The sequence below is a fragment of the Apodemus sylvaticus genome, chromosome 14 (genome assembly GCF_947179515.1).
Source record: "Apodemus sylvaticus chromosome 14, mApoSyl1.1, whole genome shotgun sequence".
Lineage (NCBI taxonomy): Eukaryota > Metazoa > Chordata > Mammalia > Rodentia > Muridae > Apodemus > Apodemus sylvaticus.
Genome location: NC_067485.1, coordinates 37,256,249 through 37,282,536, shown reverse-complemented (window position 1 = coordinate 37,282,536; position 26,288 = coordinate 37,256,249). Strand labels below are relative to the sequence as shown.

At 39.5% G+C, this 26,288-nt stretch overlaps 1 protein-coding gene across 3 annotated transcripts in view; it reads right to left on the bottom strand.

Moving 5' to 3' along the window:
• Cdkal1 (CDK5 regulatory subunit associated protein 1 like 1) overlaps window positions 1-26,288 on the bottom strand; it is a 535,629-nt gene that overhangs the window by 137,800 nt on the left and 371,541 nt on the right. For all 3 annotated transcript variants that reach the window (XM_052156747.1, XM_052156748.1, XM_052156749.1), the window contains exon 12: window positions 12,858-13,038. In XM_052156747.1, coding sequence (XP_052012707.1) covers window positions 12,858-13,038 — 181 coding nt within the window. The remainder of the gene's footprint in view (window positions 1-12,857; window positions 13,039-26,288) is intronic.

The window sequence follows — 26,288 nt, the reverse complement described above, 5'->3', positions numbered from 1 at the left end:
TGCTGAGCAGGTGACCGACTTAGAGTCATTAACAAAGAGCAGGAGCATGTGACAACCTCTAGATGATGTTCTGAGGGCAACAGGCCCAAGCATAGCAACTCAAAAGCATCACAGCATAGAAGCACAGAAGCTACAGCCTTAGCCTAATTGTGAAGAGAACTCAGGCTCAAACTGAGAAAGGAAAAGCTTAGGAAGGACCCGGGTTGAGAGAGATGACAGATTGCAACCATGTCTAACACATGGCCAAAAAATACTGCTGCAGACACTGGTGAGATTTGTGATGGAACTGGAAAATTAACAAACTGTTGATTAGATAAAACAATCACAATTAATGCTACAGTTCCCAAATTCTATTAAACTGTAATTACTTAAGGTTCCCCACCTTAGGAAATGTGCACTAATTACGACAGACTGGAGTTGTCTGTCGTCTATCCACATTGCTCAGGGTAAAAGCATGGCTGTCTCTTACTGTCTTCTCTTAGGAGGAAAGGGAAGGAGCAAGAACATGTGAAAGATTTAGAAGAAAGATGTTTGTGTGCAAAGACATGCAAAAGTGGTCATGTGAGAACATACAGCAAAATGCTGAGATAGCAGAACTGATGAACCTTGGGGAGTGCCTGGAGCCCATATACCTGAGTGTATAGACTTTAAAGGCAGCTAAAACCAGGGCAGTGAGGACAGTTCAGCAGGGCAGTGCTTGCCGCCAAGCCGAGCAGCCTGGGCTCTCTGGAGCCCATGTGGTGGATGGACAGAACACCTTGTGAGCTGTCTTCAGACCCTCACCTTTGTGCTCACACACATGTGCCCACATACACAGATGCCCACGCATACCAAATAAAACCACGAAGTGTTAAAAAAAAAAGTTAAAAGCATTTTTAAAACCACACATGCAGTTGCCCTAAGAGGACATCATTTAATAGTCAGCATTTTGTTTTCTAAAATTTTTGTAAATTTCTGGAATGAGTATTTCCCTTGTTTTTTATAACAGGAAGGCACAAGAGGGCAGAAATATTACAGTTGCGGTCCCAGCTTTCTGCCTCACTGTGAGGTGGACCAACTTGGTGACACCGAGCCCAGCTAACTGCTCTGCCAAGCAGAAACCTTAAATTCCTGCAAAGACGACAAGAGGCAGGACACACATGAAGCGGAGCCCATGGCTCTGTCACACACTGCTAATCCCACAGAGCACACTTCCCATCAACCCTCCTGCCTTGTTGTTCTAGAATGCACTGTGCCAGGGTACATTGCTGGGAAGAGAAGCGATAAGGCGTCAGGACAATATCTAAGGAGAGAAGACTCAGATGGAAGAGAATCACAAAAAACTCTTTTATCCATTTGAACACTTACCACTTGGTTTGATTCTCCTGTCCTTAATTATGAAATAAACACAATTCTAAGGAGCAAGAGTTAGAAATGAGGTTCAGACTACATTACCAAATCGATTCTGTTGCCCTGAATGTACATTTAACATCAGCTCTAATTCTTGAAACTGCAATTCTAATTCCCCTGAAAGAGGAGAGATACGGAATTATTATTGAACCATACTTATCACAGAGAAAGAAATACAAGATCAAAATCATAAGACAGCACCATAGGCTCCTATTCCTTAGAAGTTAGTCCAGAGTCTCATCTCTTCTAAAGCCATTACTGAGGCAATAAAAATGAGTTCAAATTGAATATTATAATTTTAATAAATCAGGTTCATAAAAGACACAGAAAAATTATGTAGACCCTTGTAATTTTTCTGGAACTTATACAAAACAAGGCACATTATCAAACTGAAATACCCCCCCCCAGACTGAAATATAATAAAAATGACTTTTCAAAGGACAGGATTTATATTCTCCATATAAATCCAGTCTTCCTCAGTTATAACACCTTCCACCATCCTGCCTAACATAAAAAACACACATGTAATCACATATTTTATCACAGTCATTGTAATTAAAAAGTCCTAAAAGCAGGATAAAAGTTAATGCCAAAACAAAAACAAAGTTTGAAGAAATAAGTTGAACATATTATGTAGGTTTTGTTTGTTTTGCATGGTTTTCTTTAAGATCATCACAAATCAATGTGGCTAGACATAAAATTAATTCAAACAAATCAGTAGCTTTCCTTTATACAAATGATAAATGGGCTGAAAAAGAAAATAGGGAAGGATACAACACCCTCCACAATAGTCACAAATAATATAAAATATTTTAGTTTAACTCTAACCAAACAAGTGAAATATCTGTATGACAAAAACTTCAAGCCTCTCAAGAAAGAAATCAAAGACCTTAGAAAATGGAGAGATCTCCCATGCTCATGAAGCTGTAGGATTAACATAGTAAAAATGCCCATCCTTCCAAAAGAAATCTACAGATTCAACACAATCCCCATCAAAATACCAACACAATTCTTCAAAGACATGGAAAGAAAAATTCTCAATTTCACATGGAAAAACAAAAAACCTAAGATAGCAAAAACAATTCTTAACAATAAAAGAACTTCTGGGGTAATCACTACTCCTGACCTCAAGCTATACTACAGAGTTTTACAACAATAGTTAAAACTGCATGGTATTAGTACAGAGATAGTCAAGTTGATCAGTGGAATAGAACTGAAGAACCAGAAATAAACCCACACATTTATGGTCACTTGATCTTTGACAAATAAACGAAAAATGTACAATGGAAAAAAGAAAGCATCTTCAACAAATGGTGCTGGTCTAACTGGATGTCTATATGTAGAAATGAAAATAGATCCATATTTGTCACCTTGCACAAAGCTCAAGTCCAAGTATATCAAGGACATCAACATAAAACCAGATACACTGAATCTAATAGAAGAGAAAGTGGAAAAGAGCCTTGAACATATTGGCACATGTGGGGGGACGCTGGAGGAGATTTCCTGAACAGAATGCCAGGGGCTCAGGTTCTAAGACCAAGAATTGATAAATGAGACCTCACGAAACTGAAAAGCTTCTATAAGGCAAAAGGACACAGTCAATAGGACAAATCAGCAGTCTACAGATTGGGAACAAAATCTTCATTAACCTGACATTGATAGAGTGCTAATACCCAAAATATATAGAGAATTCAAGAAGCTAACTTCCATAAAAACAAACAACCCAAACAAAAAATGGAGTACAGAACTAAACAGAGAATTCACAACAGAGGAATCTGAATGGTCAAGAAGGACTTAAAGAAATGTTCAAAGTCCTTACTGATTAGAGAAATGCAAATCAAGACGACCCTGAGATTCTACCTTCCACCAATCAGAATGGTTAATATCAAAAACTCAGGTGACAGCACATGTAGGCTAGCATGTGAAGAAAGAGGTACACTACTCCATTGCTGGTCGGATTGCAAGCTGGTACAACCACTCTGGAAATCAATCTGGAGGCTCCTCACAAAATTGGAAATAGATTTACCTGAAGGCACAGCTATACCACTCTTAGGCATATACCCCAAAATGCCGTACCTTAGTGGCCTTATTTGTAATAGCCAGAAACTGGAAACAACCCAGATGTCCCCCAAACAAAGAATGGATGCAAAAAATGTGGTTCATTTACACAATGGAATACTATTCAGCTACTAAGAATGAGGACATCATGAGTTTTGCAGGCAAATGGATGGAACTAGAAAATATCCTGGGTGAGGTAACTCAGACTCAAAAGGACATGCATAGTATATACTCACTGATAAGTGGATATTAGCCCCCCACCCCAAGTACGCAATCCCTAGGATACAATCCACAGAACTCAAGAAGGCTAATAAGGATAAGGGCCCAAGTAAGGATGCCTCAATCCCAGTTGTGAATGAGAAGAAAATAATCATGGGAGGCAAAGGGAGAGAGGAATCTAGGTGGGAGAGAGGAAAGAGAGGTGAAAAGAAAAACATGATCAGGTATTGGGTGGGAGAGCAGGAGAGAAGACTTGATGGCCAGCAGAATAAATTGAAATATTCACCTTCAGGGGGGACCCTCTAGAAAGTACCAGAGACCTGGGAGAGACCCTCAGGATCCACAGGGAGGGACCTTAGATGAAATGCCCAACAGTGGGGAGAAGGAAGTCATAGAGTCCACCTCCAGTAGAAAGACAGGGCATCAAGTGGAGGGATGGGGTTGCAATCCCACAGTCAAAAATTCTGACTCAGAACTGTTCCTGTGTAAAAAGAACTGCAGGGACAAAAATGGAGGAAAGACTGAGGGAAAGGCAGTCCAGTGACTGGCCCAACTAGAGATCCATCTCAAGGGGAGGCCCCAAGGCCTGACACTATTACTGATGCTATGGTGTGCTTACAGACAGGAGCCTAGCATGGTGGTCCTCTGAAAGGCCCAACAAGCACCTGACTGAGACAAATGCAGATACTTACACCCAACCATTGGACTGAAGTTGGAGACCCCTGTGGTTGAATTAGGGAAAGGCTGGAACAAGCTAAGGAGGAGGGCAACCCTTTAGGAAGACCAGCAGTCTCAACTAACAGGAACAGTGAGATCTCTCAGACACTGAGCCACCAACCAGGCAGCATACAGGTGCTGATCTGAGGTCTCCAATACATATATAACAGAGTACTGACTGGTCTGGCCTCAGTGAGGGAAGATGTGCCTAACACTCCAGAGACTTGAGGCTCCAGGGAGTGGGGAGGCCTGGTGGGGGGAAGGAGATGGGAGGGGAGGAGGAATGGGATGAGGAATTGTAGGAAAGGGGACCAGGAGGGGGGCAACTGCTAGATTTTAAACTAGTAATGATAATGATGATGATGATGGTGATGATGATAATGATGATGATAATAATAATAAAGATCATCACAAATAAAATGAATAGAAGTTATACCGACTCTTCATTATCCAAAATTTAGATTTTTAAAAGAAACTTGAAATGGTGGTTCTAAGTCTAACTGGATGCTCAAGCAGACACATTTGTGTTTGTTTGTTTTAAAATGGCTTATGATTTTCAGGGGTCTTTTGAATAACTATAAACAAAACCCTGTTTTTTAAACCCCATTGCTCTGTAACATCTTGAGCAAAGATCATCACAGAATCAGGACTTCTCTTGAACCTAGTCTCCACTGCACAGTGATCAACCTTTACTCAAGCTGACTGACATGGTAGAGCTCCTCCACCCTCACATCAGGACCTAACCAAGGCTAGGAAGACAGGCAGCAGAGATGATAACAGTGAGCATATTCAGGGGAAATGCTGGCATTCGGAAAAGATGGTTCTGACTGAGAAAAATCAGGAGCTTATATTATGCTTCTAAAAATTATTTTATGCCTATGAGTTTTTGCCTGTGTCTGTGTCTGTGTACTTCATGTGTGCCTATTGCCTCTGGAGGCCAGAAGAGAGTAAGATCCTCTGAAACTAAAGCTATCATGTGTGTGCTGGCAATGAAATCCAGGTCTTGCACAAGAGTGGTCAGTGCTCTTGACTGTAGAGCCATCCCTCTGGCCCCAGGAAGTCACTCTTAAATATAATCATTTCCCACGTAACACCTTGCTAGTGAGCCTGTGCTGCCTGTGGGAAATGGTGTGCTGTTCTACCCCACAGGCATACACAGGGTCTGCAATCCTGGAGATTCCTGGTATCTACAAAACAGCCCTTTCCTTTACATACTGTATCCCGTCCTAGATGAAGACGCAAATTCAATATGGTAGACAACCAAGAGCCGGAGAGGGCTGCTGAGGCTCCATTGTGAGCAGTACTCACAAGTCTTTCCACAAGCTGAGGCTTAACAACAAGTTTTGCTATTTTTATATCCTTCAAAATTCAACGTTATTACCTCTTTTCCTTTTTGAATAAAGGTAGATAGAAGAATAAAAAGTTTTGAATAAAGGTAGATAGAAGAATAAAAATAAGTATTCAATTTAATATTGTGTTTATAAAAAAGAAAAGAAAAGAGAAGAAAAGAAAAGAAAAAAGAAAAACCAAGTCTTTTTCAAATGTGCTCCAGACTAATGTTAATTCAGGTTACAAAACACTGACTTTAAAAGTTCATGTGGTACTTACATCAATAAAAACACAAAGAAGAGGCAATGATGAAAAGTTAGACCTGTAACTGCAGAGCAGAGACATTTGAACAGAGAAAATCAAGTTGGGGTGTGAGGTAGAAGACAGGACGGGTATTTGAAGGGCTGGCATTTCCAATTTCAGAGCTGATCAGGACACAGTCTTAGAACCAATAGGATCTAACCATCCGTAGGCCAGACAGCCAAGTAGGAAGCAGTCAGCATTTTCCTAAAGTTTTTGAAATGTTCAGGTATCCCTGGAATATGTAGTGGTGGTATCTGAAGTGTAGGAACAGCCCTAAGATGACCTCTATATAACAAGCTGGCATTCGCCACTGAACACAGGACAGTGTGGCTGACATGGATCTAAGTCTAGGACTTAGACTCATCAAACTTGAAAGAGACTGCAGGATGGATGCTTCAGAAGCTAGTCACAGACATGCCTAGCCCCACTTACTAACATTTCCAAATTCACTCTTGCAAAATCTCCTAATGAGCTTTCTGATGACTCTGTCCCTCTGTACTTCCTCTAAAATGTTCTACAAGGCCCACATGTTCTACAGATAAGCACTGCTATTTGGAAGCTCCACACTAGTCCCAGGTCAGCGGAAAGCAATTTAACAAGTCCAGTAAAGCCACCTGAACCTAAGTTTTGCCTACAGTTCCTGACTCACTTATTGACAGTAATCTTCTCCTGTATGTTGCCTGCCACCCAATCCCAAAGAAACAAATCAAATCTACATAGCCAGCACCAAGAAAAGGAGTTTTAAGCTTATTAACTGCTGTGCTTGCTCTAGCTGGGAAGCGATCTTGGTCCCTCTCAGGTACTGTCTTCCTGTGATGTTGGACAGTAACTCAGCCTCCACTATTCAGTTAACAGCATTTATGAAGTCTATCTGTGCTGCCTTCCTGCCACTTGCCAGGTATGTGCTGGGGTCGACAGGCATAGGAAGACTGTCTCCGATTTCTCAAGGCCCAGAAACACAGACAAGGCCCACATGTCCTGACAAATGTGATGCTGTAAATGGCAGTTTCGTAAGCTCTGTGATGCTGTAGGGTCACATAATTGAATGTGGTTTGAGAAAAATCCAGCAATGGTAAAAAGACCTATGAATATGCAGTGATCCGATCATCTAAAGCAAGCTGTCTTAGCCTTCCCAGTGGTGGCATTACAGACATGAGCCACTAGGCTCAGCTTGCCTTTTGTGTTCTAAAACAACCCATTCTCACTCTGCAGCAGCTGAAGTGTCCTGAGAAAAACATGAATGGTTTTCAGATGGCCTTCTCAGTGTCTATGGAAAAACCATTCTTACCCTTTTCCAGCTTAGAGAATGACCCTGGGATTCACCCCAGATACCTTTGACCTTCAAAGTACCCCAGTTATACTGCTGTTTCTAATTTTGCATCCTCAGATTTGATACCCTTTCCTCTCTTGGAGAGGTAACTCAAGCCTCCATCTGGAGAATTTCAAACACTTAATCATAAGTTCTCTGCTGAACATGTGCCTACTGGAAAGGAAATCAGTAAGTCAGGGAGACACCTGCACATCCATGTTTACTGTAGCACAATACAACAGTCACTATAGAAGTAGCCTTCAACAGAGCAATGAAGAAAGTATGGCATATTGGACAATAGACTATTATGTAGTTATGTATATCTGCATGAGTGGCAGTGAGACAGAAGTCAACTATCGAGAGACAAACAGAACAAGTGATAGATGATATTAATAGTCACCCAGAAGTAGAAAAGAAGTAGGTGCACCCTGGAGGTAGGAGGGGCAGGAAAGAGAAGGGTGGTTAGTGGGTACTTGGTTAGACAGAAGCAACAATTTCTAGTCTTCTATAGTAGTTTGACTATGATCAGATCACTGTATATATGTGTTAAAATGTCACCCTGTACTCCATGGATAAGTTTTTGTATCAGAAGTAACAGATAACACCTGTAAAGCTCTACTCCATGTATAGGCTAACATGTCCATTTTTAAATGATAGGATGTGGACATCTTTTGGGTCCATTCTTTCCCCCATCATTAGTCACTGCTGCAATCTGAACCCACAAAAACACTAATAACTATGTTTCAGCTATATTAGCTTAGATTCAAGAAAAGAGTCAACTGCTTGGACTAACTGTCATATTCATTAAGAAAGTAGATGGTCAGACAGAGATAACATCTGAGATAACAATCAACTAGGAAAAGCAAACACCTAGACCTTTCTACTAAAGGGTGAAAAGGTAAACTTAAAAACATGTGAAAGAGAATCAAGTGTCAGTAAGCCAGCCTAGGCATCTGGAAGATCATTACACTCTACTCTTCTTAAGTGAGCATCATCTGCACACTCAGCAGGTGCAAGGCACCTCAGATCCTAGGGCCACTCATACTTCCCCACTATTACCATAGAGTCACCCTGAAAAACTACTAGTAATCTGCAGAAACAGAGATACAACAAAATGATGGGCAGGCCAGACATCGGATTAAAACTAAGTACAAAGGAAAACTGTATCCAGAAAAGAGAAGATACTGCCCCTACCCCTGAGTTAGATTCAGAAGCCTTCAAATGCTAGGCAAGGATTTGGGCCCTGGGCTATATTCATCCTTGATTCCTCCCCTTTCCCTTCTCTCCCTTCTTCCCTCCTTTCTAACTACCAATTTTGAGACAGGGTCTTGCTAAACTGTTTAGGCTAGCCCTGAGCCTATGTTCTCTGTCTGTCTTCTCAGTAGCGTGGGTCACAGGAATCCATTATCACTTCTGTTCAGGAAACGGATAACCAGAAGAGGTCACATACAGCTAGCAAGAATGCCAAGACAGATGGGCGTTCATGAGGCTGTGCTTGGGATACAGTTCCTAATAAAATGTTCTGAATGATATAAATATGAAGTCCCCTGTTCCCCTGCTCCATAGAAAAACACTTGATGTGAATACTTGAGACCATGTATATATAAATACACCAGTCTTAGAATGTTGTGAACTAGGCTGAAAGGATCAAGATTCCTTGAACTACAGAACCGTTTTCTTTAATCCTTCGAACATATTCAGAAATCAAGGGGTTTTGTTTATGATTTTTTATTTTGGTTTTGTTTTTAAACATTTGGAGAGAGCAATAGAAGTCTTTCCGACATGCATATGTGTGGAGGTAGAAGGAGCACATATTTTTAAATACAGTGTATCCTGAGCCGATAGGCAGGAAGTCTGGGAGAGCCATTATAATGGCTCATGATTTAACAACCTTCTGTAGTCTACACCTGTTCTAAGCAGCCAGGTCACCTTGACTTAAACATGTATGACAAGAATGGACTCACCAACATGAAAACTAGGAATCTTGCCTCTGTCTATCTAGAGGGGATCCCTCCAGACCCCCTCCTCATGCCTTACAACACGAATCCCTTGGGGCTCAGGCAAGAAGTGTTCACAGTGGCTTCCCTTAGGCTAAGGGTAAAACAATCTAGAAGTCATGGTAAGTGAACCATGATTCTTCTTTTACTAATATATTTAGAGATATCACTTTTACTTTAGGGTTACGCTGGGTTTAGTATTATAACTAGCATTGTCAGCCAGTCTGCTAGCTAAGGTATATTTCTCCAAATGACACAGCTATCAAATAAAGACCACAGCACAATTTCATTAGTTTTCATTAAATGTTTCTCAGAAGTCAGTCTAGAAGTGATAGCTAAGGATCAAAAGTTTTTTGTTTTTTTTTTTAAAAACAAAAAACAAAAAACTAAGTGACCTTTACTAGGCATCCTGAGAAGCACAGCCACAATTAAAAATATTGTTAGAAATAAAATAAATAAAGACTAAGGAAGAAAGAGACAATGCAGTAGAGAAAATAAACATGTAAATTTGACCTTTCACCAGTACTCCAAGGTCACTCATTTGGTTTGGTGGTTCCATCACCAAATCTCCGCATAAGCATCCTTGCAATAGCTAATAAATAAATTTTAGCTTAGCTTTTCATGACAATATATCATCTGATTTTCATTATGAACTCTAACTTTTTCTGTTTCTTTTTAGTAGCCACAGTAAAGAATTTACACTTTGCATTTGCAAACTTGACCATTCAGTACTATGACCATCTGTGATTTGCATGATTAAGAAACATACATAATTTATTTCATTTATCTGGGGAATTAACATAACCCATTAAAACACCAAGATTTGCTTATACTAGTGCTATTGTGGCTATAAAGCTGCTTAGCAAAAAGGGAAAAACTGAAGTGTGTTTTATAGCATTTGTGAAGCAAGAACATATTGGGAGTGTGTGAGAGAAATGAAATACATGCTAAAAAGAAGCCTTTCTAAGAGAGAGTGGTTTCTAATGCACAAGAGACAGCCGTTCTTGGAGAGGAACTGGAAGGTGCTACTCCTTCACTAGATTCACTTTCATTATTGATTTGTCTTGGCAAGGGAATAAGGAATAATATTTCTTGCTCATATACCACATTCTTGTATCTTAGTGACTGTTGCAATAATCCTTTTCATAACTACCTGCAACAGGCACAGTAAACAATTATTAATTTGTGGTAAATGTTGGAGGTGAAAGAAGATACAACATATACTTTAAATCTATTCTCTGACAGTAAATCTCTAAAGTTTCATCATTAATGTCTAATTCTTGGGATTTATGATTCTATATTCTATAAAGCTAAAACGTCATGAAATGGTGTTTGTACAGAACATAACCACTAAAATATACGAGGCATCAGATTGTATAGTCAAAACTTTCATTTTGAAGTCCTAATCACCTCAAATGTTAGAAATGATGCTGTAGATGAAAGCGGTTAAGATGAGGGTGGGAGGAATCTAGAGTCCACCAGGAGATGAAGGTCTCTGTAGGATACAGGCAGGGAGGGACACATGGCGAAAATGAAGGCAGAGACTGAAGCTACACAATGGCAGAGGAGGAGACCTCGGCTAGCCAGCAATCTTGGAAGCTAGAAAGAGGCCAGAAAGGACTCCTCCAGGCCTGAGAGTTGGCAGGGCCTGGCTCTGCACCTGCGGCCTTCAGAAATGTGCAGGCACACATTCCTGCTGTCTATGTCGCCTTGTCCTACTTGTTGTGGCAGCCAAGGTAGAAACAGATAAGGAAGTTTAATAAAGATGGTAGAAAAGTGATTGTGACTCAAGACAAGAGGAAATCTCTGTGAGACACACATATCTGAAGAATTTCCATCCCAAATGACAAAGAATCCTAAAAACTTTGAAGAAAGCAAAGAACATATTCCAAATAGTCAAACACCCTGCCCAAAGGAACTCATGTGAGGAGGAGGAGCAACTGAGGAGATGCTTACCACTAGATGTCTTTAGTGAACTGCAAGTTAAAATCACAGCGAGGTGGGGTACCACACAATAAGCAGACAGTAGAACACCACTCATTTCCAAGGAGATATAAAGCCACAGTTAGATTACAACACATGGGCAATATACAAACATTATGAGAACACAGCTCTGAGGCAGGCATATCTGTAGCTGAAAGCTTTTTATACACAGTTACAGGGGTTTTACATTTATTCAGTTCCTTAGAAAGGCGTTCTGCCAGTACCTGGCCATTTGCATTTCCCATGAAAACACAATTACATTCTACTAGACACAGCAGTAAAGCTTGTACATGAATGAAACAAAAGATGAACACAAGATTGGTGCCGATCACATCGACAGCAGTTCTTAGGTTAGGTTAAGAAGCTCAAAGTGCCCACGTCCCTCTGCTAGTAGGATGGAAACATTATACAGCAGAGAAGATGCATGGCCTAGAGTCACTTTGTAAAACACTGGATTTACTAACACAATGACAAGGAAACGCACAAAACCCAAATTCAAACACGGATGAAATCTTTGTTAAATAAGAAAAAGCAGCTTCCTTTGGGAAGGAGAGGATCAGGATCCCTTTCTGCATAGCCATATCAGAGCCCTGAATACATGAAGAATGTTCTCAAACTGATTGATTGCCCACCCGATAGCCATTAGAAGAAAATGTACATGGACCACCATGAATGATACAGAAAACTAGGCCAGTAAATATGCTTTAGTTCAAAAACAGTTGTGGTAAAGCTAGGAAAATGGATTGAATTATGACAGGAAAGATATCAATAGTGGGTGTCTGCTCATAAGGAGCAGATGGTGACAGGAGGAGGAGAAGGCATCTGGGTGGCAGGTGGACTGTCCCACACCTGACTATGATGTGGGGTGTGCCACACAAGCACTGCCAATTCACAGACTTACAACACCAAAAAATCAGACCCCAATAATAAAGAACTTAAATAGAAAAGGTAATGAACTAGTTTATTTTCATGTCTGTGTGAAGTTAATTATCTGTGGTATTAAAGTTTGTTCCCCACTTTTTTTGTCAATCCGAAAGAGAATTAAGCAGTCTATATATTTGTACAGAGAGTACAAGGCATATTTGTTTGGATGGATAATGCTCTCTTTTTAGAAAAGTAAGAAGCCTATTTACTCAGATATTTATTTCTTATTTTATTTAACTGTTTGCTTTGAAGTGCTGAAGATGGTAATGAGAGGCTCACGTATGTTATGTGTGCTCTGCCCCTGGGCCACATCGCAGCCCCTACTCCTGTGTATTTAAATGTTGCCTGATTTCAAAACATGCCAAGATTTATAATGTACATACAAGTAAATACAAAATAGTAGTTTTAAAAGCTTTTAAAAATTCTACCTTCCTCAAGAGAGAAGAGGATATTGTTGTCCTTTCATTATGTAAGGTCATTTAACTCCTCCACACCAATGCCAAGCTTGCAAATGTCCTCATATTTTGCAACATAAGAGTTAGGCATAAGCCAGTGGCTTTGGGGAAGCATCACAGGCATGTGTGTGTAGCTACTGGCACAAGCTAAGGCTCCTATGAACGGACTCTCACCACGTGTGCTGGAACCTGTTCGGCTTTTGCAGCGGGAGTTCCGGGTCTTGGATAGAACTGGTTGATGAAGAGGCTTGGAAATCTGTACTCTTCAACAAGTTTCACTGTTTCTTGAAAATCCTGATCGGTTTCTCCAGGAAAACCACAGATAATATCCGTAGCAATAGTTATTCCAGGAACCCTGGAAAAGAAAAACAGACAAAAATGTTAAAACAAACAAACAAAAAAAGTTGACTACAAGCCAGAATGCCAGAATTATTATTTCCTTGACATGTTAAAATGAATTTATTATAAATGTATTTAAAAAATAGAACTTAAGTTTTTAGGATAGAGCATTTGCAAATAGTTTTGAAAAACCCTCAATATTAAAAAATATAGTAAATAGTACTCCCTGGTCATTCTCAGAAGTACCAACTTTTAATGCTTGTAGACAGTTTTTGTTTTACTTTCTCCTCAGTATCTTAAAATAAATGGTGACTGTGCTGTCCTGGTTGTGTTGTGTTGTGGGTTTTTTGGGGGAGGGATTTAAGGACTTTTATTTTGTGGTAAAATGAACTGGCTGTAGAACTACTCTAACCCTATGTTCCTTAATACTGTATAATACTTCCATAGAAGATCTGCAAAACAGCTGGTAGACCTAGTTGTTTCTCAACAACAGTTAGGTTTTCCAAGGGTGGTAGATGTCTCTTGGGAAAGTTTGTTTAACATTTTTATGTTCCTAAGCTTATATCTTCTCATGGCTCCATCAGAATTACCAAAAATCAACAGCAGAATGAGTGGTTGCCAGTGCCAGAGAGATTGCCAATCATATGCAGTGTCCTGGGTTCAATGTCTGGCATGGGTCAGGGAAAACAAAATCAAATTTTCTAGAAGCTCGTATATTAGATTGTTCCACAATCATGTCTCTTGTTTCTGAAAGGGCCCAGCTACCTTCTTAAAGCATGTGCTGCTCTTGCAATGGTTACTACCTTTGACTTCAGTTCCGTGGTCTCTTTTCCCTCAGTTTTGGTTTTCGACCCCTAGGTCTTGCTAATTCTTGATTTCCTTCACTCTGAAGTGTGTTCTCAGTAGTAGGTGACACTGTGGTTAGGTCTCTGGATGTCTGAACACACAACTGATTAGCAGAGCAGCGGTCTGTAACACTCCAAGTTAAAAGGGATTACCCACCAGAATTTTGCATTGTACCTTTAAAGCATGCTGATAGATACTGAAGGCATGGGGTCTACTCCTGTGCACGCTTACATTCTTCCAGCGCTGGATAGTAACCGAGGGCCTCTGTCAGCCAGGTCAAGAGCTCTAGGACTGACCCACACTCCAACCATATTTTCCTTTACATGTGCTATCACTAAACTTTTAGGGTGTAGGAATATTTGTGATCATTTTAAATTTCACACTGATAAGCTTTTTATTCTATTTTAAAAATCTTTATAAAAGGCACAATCTATAGACTAATGGTCTTTCAATCCAGGAATCTAATTCTCTCATATTATTTTATTAATAATTTCTCTAGGAAATTGACTTGTTTTATTTCCTTAGTAATTTCTCTAGGAGATGTCATATATATATATATGTTTGTATATATGTATGTTTGTATATATATATGTATAGCACTTTCTCTTAGGGACTCTTTTGAATGTTGAAAACAAACAATTTAATCTTTGGCTTTTTCTGTCTCATTTTCTATTTTTATTTGTTCTATCTTCCAGAAAATTTATTTGAGCATATTTTTCAGTCTTTAATTTTTTTATATAAAAAGGCAGTAATTTGATATGTTTCAGTTTCTCAGAGCTCTTTCTCCATCTTCAGCTTTCCCTTACAGGACACCTTGGTGTCAGTTTTAGAAAAACAACATCACTTCTTACTTGAAGATGTTAAAATCCATCTCACTTTCTCTGCTCATGGCCTTTATCCCTGGGAATTTTTAACCACAGCCATTTTCACTGTCCTTTTGGAAAGAACAAAGCACTTCAAATATAAGACATTTTATTTTGCTTTATGCACATGAGCATTTTCCGCTCATGTATGTCTGTGTACCACATCCCTGGTGCCCACAGAGGTCAGAAGAGGCATCAGATACCCCTGGTACTGACGTTATAGACAGTCTAGGAATTAAACCCAAGGGTTCTGCAAGAGCAGCCAGTGTTCCAAACTGCTGAGCAATCTCTCTAGGCCCCAGCACCCGCAGACTTTTAATCATAGAGGGATTAGAGAGAAAACTGCCTTTGCTTTCAGGAGGTTGAAATGCTGGATGTGGTGCCAATTTCTCTAAGGCCTTCCAGTTTCTATCAGGGTGGCTACAATGCCACCTATACTTTAACAGTGTAACGGTAAAAGAATGACACTAACAATACTCTAAACAGTAGGGAGCAGGGTCCACATCCTACCACCCCACTTTCCTATCATACACCTCCTTCATGGCTGAGGACAGCTGTTTGATGCTATAAGAGAGAAGAAGGCTCTAGCTGTGGAACTCCTAACAAAGTCTCAAAAACAGAAGCTTTCCAAACCCCTCTACATAGTACTTTGTGTCTAATTGAAGGAAACATGACACATTTATTGTAGAAAACACTCCTCCCATTTCTACTTCAGCTCATATAGACATTAATTTCAATGGATTATAACTTGTAAAGTAATTCCAAGGACTTTCCTGTGTAATGATAAACACAAGGGACAATCATCATACAGAACAAAAGAAATGGTCTAATATGACATAGATCCATTTCTTCTGTCTTTAAGGACAATCAAAATCACATTTGCAAAATCTATAGAAAGATATACTTCCATAGCGAGATGCAGATGAAAAAATTTTTCTAGACCAAGTACATGAACAGAAAGCAGTATGTAAATAATTTTCAATTAGCTAGTTTTACACTTGCCTTCTAACTACTCATAATCAGAAGAAATCCAGAGCTAAAAATAGAGGCAAAAGATAACAGTTGACAGAGAGGCCATTTCTCTCAGGAAATTAAAAATATCTTAGAAACTGCCAGTGAAACATGGCAAGAGATGAAGACAATTGGTCATTGTCCTAATTTCTGAATCAGAATGAATGTGGCAATAGCTGTAGGGTATTCCCAAAGGAAAGTCCCACTCTGATTGCCCCCCTTCTTCTCCATCCATCAGCTGTGCTCAGGACTGGCCAACACCTGCTTACTTTGGCTTTCTTGGTGGTGCTGGTGGTAGGGTTGTGACCAACATTTAAAGGAGCCACTATAAATGTTAAAAGACTGGGATGTTCGAATGTGAATGTAACTGGACAATCAACTCAAAAACTGGACTGGAAACACGGAATACAGACTACTATGAATTGATGACGCTTCAATATTTAGAGCTAGAAGCTGCTTAATTGTCTCAAAGTATGTAAGAGTATAAGTTGATTATTTATATCATAAATGTGGTGTCTGTACCTTACTATCAGACAAGGCTCATCTATACATTAATTTAAAATATGCAAATGTTGCCACTTATATTCTTGAAAATAATTTGATCCTTTAGGTGAGCCAACTAAAATCTCATTTACATTGTTAATTTGCCTAGCAAATAATTCTCAGTATGCAAAAATCAAAGAAGTTTGAAGTGAAGCAAATTCTAATTTTATATCTTGTGATTTAAGTAAGAGGAAATGATGAGGGTGTAAAATAGAATATTATTACAAATATTTAAATGCTAATCCAGGGCAAACATCACCTTTTACAAACTGAATTTTCAAAATTCTAATTTTTTTAAAAAATTTTTTTATTTTCACCAATTTATTGAAGTTGTGAGTACAAGACATGTAATCACTAACTAGTATGTTCTTGAATTTTAAAACCTTTTAATATTTATGTTTTCCTAGTAGTTTTAGGAAGTAATTCTAAAAGGATGAAATAAAAATATTCAGAGAGCTGCAAAAAGAGAAAACTTTTGAGTCATCATTTTCTTTCTTATGCTTATTGACAGAGCAGGTTTGCTAAATAACTTGGGGACAGAATAGGGGGCATCCTAATTTCACATCTGAAATGTCAGGAACAGCTATGTTCATTTACAAAAATCTTCCAGGAACTTGTAATGACTACATAGTATCTGCTAACGCTAGGTTGGGGCTTAAGAGGTTTGGGGAGGTAGCTCAGGCGATAGAATGCTTACCTAGCACACATGCCCTGGGTTTGATCTCTGGCACCAAATAGAACATTTTGGTGGTACAAAGAACAACACCCTATAAGATTTTGCCTTGAATAAAAAAAAAAATACACATATACACGCCACATTTTGATTTCCTAAGAAAAGTTTTATATAATTTAGGCTAGCCTTAAAAATAGCCATTTAGCTATTTTTCAAGTGCTGGGGTTGGGAGTCCATGTAACCAGCCTAGCTCTGACCATCTGAAATACTACTTAAAATGCAGACTTTAATCTCCAGATTTTCATTTGCCAATAGGTGGCTTATTGCTAAGGATGTGAACTACTGTGGCAGGCCAGGGTAAGTTACTTGGCCTTTGATGCCTTTGCTTTGTTCCTAGCAAAAGCATCCACTGGTAAGTTTACTCAAGAGGATACAGTGCTCAGAAGGGCATGAACAAGGTCTGCATGCATTACTAACCCTTACTGCAACCTGGTCAGCAATATGAGCACCGAGCACCAGACAATGTGCTAACATTTATATTTTGCTTAAGACAATTTCTTGTAAGCCTCCATGACAAATGGTGAAAATATCATTAGTGGAGTAAGACTCAGGGAGGTGAATTACACAGAGCTACACAATTAGGGTATATCAAATGAGGGCCCTGGTCTGCAGTTTTTAATCACCACTGAAGGCTGTCTTCCCTCTGACCTGTGTCCACATGTGTTCATTGCATGACTGTGCTAGAAGCACTAGGAGATCATAAGTTCACTGGGAACAAAACTTATTATTAATGATAGTTTTTCTACATTAATTTACTGTAATGTTAAAACCTGCTTGTATTTTTTCAGTAGTATTTTAGAGCAAAGATATCTATACTCTGTCTAGAGGTTAAGAGATTTGTCGAAGGTCACCAGGCTATTGCTGGCGCAATCAGAATTTAAACCTGAATCTTGCAACCCTCTCAGTGCCCTTTCCACTACTCACTCTGAACAGAGAGGCAATTTAAAACTAAATGGCTCCAGGCTACATTTATTCTTTCTAAGACCTTACTGTTGCCTTTATTATTATCATTATTCTTCCAGAAACGAATGTGATTAGTCCTCTATACAGATGGCTCAGAGAGAAACAGTAGCAACAGTGTCAGAGGAAAGAAATCATAACTTAGGCCCTCCATTAAGAGCCTCGCTACCGAAAGTTATTCGCAACCTCCCTGCTTTAGCCCCGTCTTCCACATGATGGACTCAACACAACCTTCCTGGATAGCACTGACTGTAAGGGATTTCAAATGGCAGCGGTATAGCGGAGGTGCTTAGCTGATACTCACTGCCTTCTAATCTCCATAGGGGACTAAGGCAGGGACCACGCTCACACCAAATCTCCTGTTCTATCACTTCCACAGAAGGTTTGTTTATGGCTCTTGTCAGATGGTGCCCCAGGTAAGTTTTAGGAAACTATAGGAGAAAAGGATCAGAATATAAAGGCCATCCAAGGAGACCTTACAAACACAAGGAGTTTCATTTTTCTTTGTCACAAATTATATTAAATAAGTTGGAAAACATGGAAATTTGGTGAGCTGCTTTATGAGTAAATTTTAAGAAAACACTAGATTAGAACATTGTGGCTGTAGTGATGAGAGCCTTAAAATGTCTAGTGAACAGATTTCATCAGCATGGCACAATCTCTGAATATATGCACTGTTCAGTGACTGAACAAACAAAACAGGTCTATAATATTTGAAAACTAAAAACAATCTTAACTAAGTCAAAGTTTATTTAAAGTAACCATCTTAGGGGGATGGAGAGATGGCTCAGCGGGTTAAAGGCACTTAGTGCACTAGCACAGGACCCAGACTGGGTTCCTAGCACTCATGTGGTATGTCACAGCCATCAGTAACTAGTTGCTGGGGACGATTCAATCTTCTGTGGTCCTTAGGGCCTAGGCACAAAAAATAGTGTACTTATGTGCAGGCAAAACATTCAGACAGGTAAAAAGAGATAAACATTTTAAAAGACAGAAGAGATTAAAATAGCATGGCTGGACAAAAGTTTTGATTTTAGAAAATCTGCTCAAATTGATAGTTATCTTTCTGACAATATGTCTATCCATTCAAGGTTCTCTCTGATTGCAGTATTCACAGCTTAGAATCTATGTATGCACGTGACTGGCTACCCATCCATCCAACTAGTTTCCTATACTAAGTACCCCCAGTTCAAAATATGAACATGAATTTATTTCCTAGCACAATCTAGACCAGACCATCGAGTGCACAAAGATCCAATCCAGCTACGTAATAAGACCATGTATGCAGTCATATTGTTTTAGGATTTGATAACATTTAATCATAAAAAAGATAGACACTAAAGCCCTCCTGCCTGAAAACTCAATACAAGCAAGAGCACAATCATATTCCTAGAGGCTATTCTGGGCTACAGACTCAGGCCCTGTGAAAAATACAAGCACACAGTTCTATAAATTAACAAATGGAAACTTTTCCACAAAAGAAATACCTATAAAAATGTGTAACACCTAAAAAGCAGTTTAAAGATAGGTGTGTGAGAACTTTTCTTTCTTTTCTTATTTTTTCTTTTTTTCTTTCTTTTTTTGGTTCTTTGAGATAAGATTTCTCTGTGTAGCCCTGGCTGTCCTGGAACTTACTCTGTAGACCATGCTGGCCTTGAACTCAGAAATCCGCCTGCTTCTGCCTCCCAAGTGCTGCAATTAAAGGTGTTCGCCACCATCACACAGTTGTGAGGATGTTGCAAGGCTGTGAAGACGTTTTCAACATTTAAACATCAAAGATGCTTCAAACATGAGGTGAAATGTGATGTTGACATGATAGGAACTATAAAGCCTCTCTTTGAGGAATTTTTTTTTACTAATTAGTTCTTGCTTGTTGGTTTTGAAAACATATTTTGCATGGCCAAGTTATTGCAAAAAATAATTTGCAAATTACTTTTGCAAAACCAAGTTGAAGTCAGGCCACAGGAGTTAGTGCAGATATATAAGGACTACAAGTATTGGGTTTTTAAAACTCTTAGTTTTAGAGTGAGGGAAGTAAGCTTGACATAAAGTACATACATGTATGAAAATGTTCTCTGAGAGCCTAGGGCCAGATGTAATGAATACACGAAATGAACAAAATTAAAATATTTAGTTTGAAATAATTCTTTGATATACATATTACTAGATTATTTATTAAACATGTAAGAAAATTTATAGATGCATGTTTTTAATCTTTACTGAAAGTAGTAAAACTTTCAATGAACTAGAAAAATCTAAAGTCGTTTAGCTGAATTTGATACAATTTTGTTATTAAGTAAAAAGTAATCCATCTGACATAGGCAAGAGAAAAACGCAAATCACTGAGAACATATTGAAGTTTCTAGCTATATGGGAGATCAGAATTTACTACTAAACCAGTGACCTTAATATCAGCAGTGAACATGGGTGAGTAAGAAGAATGGCTCTAAAACAGGCAAGGGGAGAGGATGGGGGAGCATGGGGACAACCTTAGTTGACGACACTGAAGAATTTAATGACATTTATTACAGTTTCAAATCCGGTATGAACCTAAAAGATGCTGTTTTGCTTCAAGAAAAAAGTGAAATAAAACATGACTGTTAACTAAAAATTAAATAAACACCATGCTAAGTGAGATTTTTATCCTGTGACACTGTTCTTGCATGGCACTGCAAATATTTTGGAATAAGCACAAAGCCGTACATAAGACCACAGATATTGCTTTAAAAATTAAAAGTAAGCATACTGAATAATACTGTTATAATATTTAAAAGGAGCCATATTAAATTTCACAGGATTCTCACACATCTGTTATTAAAATCATTTTATGACACTGTGGGTTGGAGTGAAGGTATTTACTATCTATGGTACTGTTAACATGATTCTTATATGAGTTTTTCTGTTTCTATGGTAACGTGAATTATAAGGTTCAATGAAGCCGGATTTGGTGATGTGTATTTTTCTGTTATTCAAGGTGAAAAGGAAATGAAACAGTCCTAACATTCATAAACTGCAGTGAATGTCTGAATTCCATTTAGAGATAAGACGATAATTACTAAAGTAATTAGAATTCTTCCTGGATGGAATTATTTTGCACACAGTAGAAATTGAGATTTGGAAAGGAAAGCATGGCTGAGTACGTTCAGCATCGCTAATTAATTACAGCCCAAACCACTCTGCCATTCTGATACCTTGGAAGTCACTATACCTTCGTCTGTCGGCTGCTAACTACAATGGGGAAAAAGCTTGCCCCCACCCCCATCCCTTAAGTCAGAAAGATAAAGTAGGTGAAATCATTTTATTCAAGAGAAAATCCAATTACAGAAATAATCAACTTTTCCCTCTTGCTTTATTTTTTCATATTTGAAAGGGCATTCACATTAGCAGAACCAATTAAACGAATATCAAGACAGGGTACAAACTACAAAGTTGGGCAAGTTCTTAAACCTTTTAAAATTAGACTATGAGGAAAAAAATACTTATTGAAATTTTAGAAACTCAACCTTGGATCACAGGATTCTCTAATGGGAAGCATTATCAGAAGTATAATAAACACTGAATCTTGAGGATAATTTATAAATTTATATGGTCATAATACAATATTTCTAATATATAGTCCAGTATCAACAACAAATCAGGTTAATTAATCTTCTTCATGGATATGTTATCATTAAAAATTGGTATCCTGAATTCAGGGGTTGTAGATTCAGTGAGAAGATTACTTGTCAAGCATGCAAGAAGCACTGGGTTCAATCCAGTACCATATAAACTGGGCATGATGGTGCACACCTGCAGTGCCAACACTAAGTAGGTAAAGGTGGGCGTACCAAGAGAGTCAAAAAAGGAGAGAAAAAAAGGTAGAGAGAGGGAGGGAGGGAGGGAAGGAGAGAGGGAAGGAGGATGCAAGACAGGCAGACAAGGAGACAGACCTGCATAACAGAAATCAAACAGTCCACCAAATGAAAGCAGTTTTACAATTATTTCATTTGTAAATAGTTGAACTGCTTTTACTGCTACCTTTACTGATTTCATCCTGATCAGTTTGGGGTTGGCAGACTATAGCCCAAGTGTCAAATCTTCTCAGTGCTTGCTTTATAAATAAAGTTTTATTGAGCCCTGGAATACTTATCCATCTATATACTTTTTACAGGAGCTTATTCTGTAGGACTTGAGCAGAGACCATGACATCACAGACAACAGGGTCTACAGAGCTACAGCCAGTTACCATCTGATGGGAGTCTATCCCATCATGCAAGAAACTCCCTGATGTTTGCTAAGTGCTTTGAGGGACACTGTTGAGGAGGTGAAGATAATGCTCTCCGCTAGTTCATGGGTGAGGAAACTCACCATAATAATCAAGCAAGATTATCCTCTGTGACCTACTGTTCTGGGAACATTTTCAGGAATTTTTCTTTTTTAAACCACAGCTATAGGGTATCACATACTTTTGTCTCCTAATGGGCCATGAGTACCCTATAGTCTAAACTAGGCAGCAGCCTCACAGGTTATAGGGGATGAGGTGCTTTTTGAAGCCACAGACCCTATGTGAAGTGCTCAGCAAAGTTGGGGAACAGACAAGATAAATCAGAGGATTCAATACAGTGACAGACTTGTTTATCAGTGGTTAATCCCCGTGTTGACTGAAACCAGTCTCAGTATTTTAAAGTCAGAATGTAACCATGAGAGGGAAGGGGAAGTGGAGATTCACAAGACTCTGTAAATGACTTGTTTCTCTTGGGAGAAACGTACACTTTACTGTATTGTGGATGATGATGGCATCCTGTCTCAAGTGAGCACTTTGTTTAACAGTCCATGGTTAACTAAGAGCCCTCTCATTCTCAATTACTAACTGTAAAAATGACTGCCAGGGCAAGGTTGGGTCAATGCTCATGGTATTATATACATGTGCATATTATGTACAGATTTTCGCCAACATTCGGGGGTAGAGTGTACAACAGGGTCCTGGAAACAAAGACAAGTGTCCAGGGGTGTACAGGACTCTAGATCCTGACTCCAGGTCACAGAAGCCCAGAGATAGCAGGGGACCACCTGCCTGTCTCAGATGATACTCACATGGAGCTGATGGTTTACATACCGAGCCTGTCTCTTGTGGCACTACATCATGGATACTTGACCTGAATTTGTACCTTGGAAGCTAGCCGATTCTGTTCCCAGTCATGTCAGACTGGCTTTTGCTACGATGAGTGTTCAACTTCCATAGCCGTATGGTCCATCTGTGGACAGGCTAGACAGCCCCACAGAACCCTACAAGGCCTAACATCATGTCCAAAATCCTCCATGGTATAGACAACAGCACCAATGACATCACTGTTAGTAAAAGAATTGAAGAATCTTGTGGTAGCTACTATAGCTTGGGATACCCTGCCTTGTATCCTGTAGTTTGTAGCCTGATACACAAAACAAGGTCCTTTGTGCTACAGTTTGACTTAGTTTCTCCTCCAAAATTCACTATGAAACATAACCCCAATGTTGCAGTCCTTCAGGGGTGACAAGGCCGCTAGGGACTAGCATTCTCTCTGTATGGTTAGATGTGAAACAGAGTATTCTATCTAGTTTTGTCTTTTATGTGGGAAGTCCAAGGTGGCTCCATCCATGAAGAATGACAACTCACCAGAGACTGAACCTACATGTGCCTGAATTGTGGATCTTCAGCTGCTGAAACTATATAAATCGCCTAGTTATAGTCATTGTCTTAGGCAGGGGGATCATCTAAGAGACTAAAACATAAAAACAACCTTCCAAGATATGAACAGGTGAAAGAAGGCAGGAAGATGACTCAGTCCATAATGTGGTGACGGATTATGCATCCCAGTGTCAGACAGGCAGAGGTAAACAGATACCTTGGCTTTGATGGTCAGGCAGTCCACCCAATTGGTAAGTTCCAGGTTCAAACAGAAATCCTGTCTCAAACTACAAGATGGAGAGCAATAGGGAAAGCCACCTAATGGTGACCTCTGACCTCCACATGTGTATGAACCCCCTCCCCCACAGACATATACCAAAAAGTGACTGACATGCACAGTGAGAAGTTGATAAGTCTTTTCTCAACCACCTGACTGAATCCTTTGAATTATGTTGAATAACTAATACTTTTATTAACCATAAAGGTTAATGATAAATTATAATAATCGTGTGCAAATTATTGAAATGAATTTCTATGTGTGAAGTGCTGATGTGTAGCAATGTGCCCAGCAAGTGTACAGATGTGCTGTACTGACAGCTAGGTTTCAGAATGGAAAGGTGTAACTGGAGGAAGCTCTAATTTAAATAAGACTGGTTTCAGTCTAACTGAGAACACTGGAATCCCTACAAGGAGGAGCAAGAGGGCACACAACAGGTACAAGAGAGCTATTCAACAGGGTGATGTGACCAGCAGTCCCAGGGATAAGAGAAAGCAAGGGAGAAGGTGGAACAGAACACAGAGGCAGAGAATACATGCGGTTATAAGTCTTAGACAATGACACTGAATAAAGTAAAGACTTAGGGGAGGCTGCAGAGATTGGTGGTCGGGCCTCCTCCCAGTATAGGAAGTGCTCCATCTGTACCTCCAGCTATGCTGTACTTACAGCAAGCACTAATAATTTCTGATCAAAAGACTATATAGAATATATATTATATATAATATACATTATGTATACACACACACACCTTTAGTAGTAAAATACACCTAGTTTACTTCACAGACTATACCATCTGTTTTCAAGGACAAGGTCACATGTCCCATTTAGCATTCTAGAAAAGCTGTTCTTAATGTGTGGTGATACTTTCATAAGATGGTCACATAAATATGCTGCATAAAACAGAAAATCACAAATAGATGACCGAGCAAACTACAGAGGCATGATCTGTCACTAGAAGAGAAGAAGAATAAAATAATCTTTGACAGCCCAAGAGTGAAGACACACCTTCCTAAGTGACTCTAAGAAGCTTCACATAGAAGCCTGGAAATAATGGAGTGAAAGCAAAGTCACATATGTGGGGCCAGGAGAGACAGCAGCATCATGTAAGTCCTCTACATCAGGGTCAGCTTCTGAAAATGTGGGCAGAGGAGCTAATTAGGGCTCTGATAATGTCCCCAGGAAAAGCCACCTTAGTCAATACTGGCAATTGAACTGATAATTGATTTAATCAGTGTCAAAGGAGGAAGATATTTATGCCCTAACACTGAACCATGTGCTAAGCCAGATGCTACAGCTTCTGGGAAAAACCCAGATGCCAGGTGCTCACCAACAGCAGTTGAAATAGCTACAGCTTTAGCAATGACAGTATGCAAGGCAAACACATGCATGTACTGAGACTAGTGTATTTGATCCTCCGATACTCAGAGTGTTATAATATTCTAAATTCTCTTTACATTGTAAAAGTATTGGGTGGATATTCAGAGGGATCATTTGGCTTCTCCCAGGTTATTCATTAAGTAAAGGTAAGAGCTGTGATCTTGGTCCTTTTGGTTTTGTTTCAAAGCCTAAGCTCTCCGTGCAATACTAAAGTATCTCCCAGCCAAGCAACAGAGTTCAGGAGTAATAAATGAATTTATACAATGAGCATTATAAAACAAATCCTCGAATACAAATCACAGATGAGAGGGGTGCAGGAAGCCTTCATGAGGGTGATGTGTGAGCACAGGCTTAACCAGGACATAGACAGAATGAGGCAGGAGGAACTGGGGGGCTAGGGGTGGGGCAGCACATCCAGTCACTGCACAATGTAAAAAGCATCTGATTTTAACTGACAAAACCACAGAGGTAGAGGTGTGTGTGTGTGTGTGTGTGTGTGCATAAAATTTGTTATTCTTGACCTTTTACCAAGCAGAAATTAAGTGCCATTTCAATTAGTTGTCAGTATAAAATCTAATGAAATATATCACACTCACTTTTTTTCAGTACTAAGACAGAATTTTAGCATGCGCTTCCTATTTATAGAATTCACCTTGCCACATTCCACATGTTCGAAAGATACAGGTGGCCATGGCACCTGTTAGCACAGGTAGAGAGAAATGGAACACACACTCAAGGGGGGATCAGCAAGAGCACGTGCACTCATATCCAAAGCAGCGAGCATGATGGGATGTGGGTAAAGCAATGGGCGAGCAGGCGTATCAGCTACAGAGTCAGGACCAGTGTGAAGATGCTCATGGAAAGCATCAACCAAAGGCTTTGTGGGGAGTGGCACCTTCATCGTGTGCCGGTGCTGCTGGTGCTTTTGTACACGGGAGAAGAGTGTGATGATGGAACAGACAGTGACGGCCTCAGCTATGACAGTGGCAGGGAAACTGGCCAGAAGGAGGGG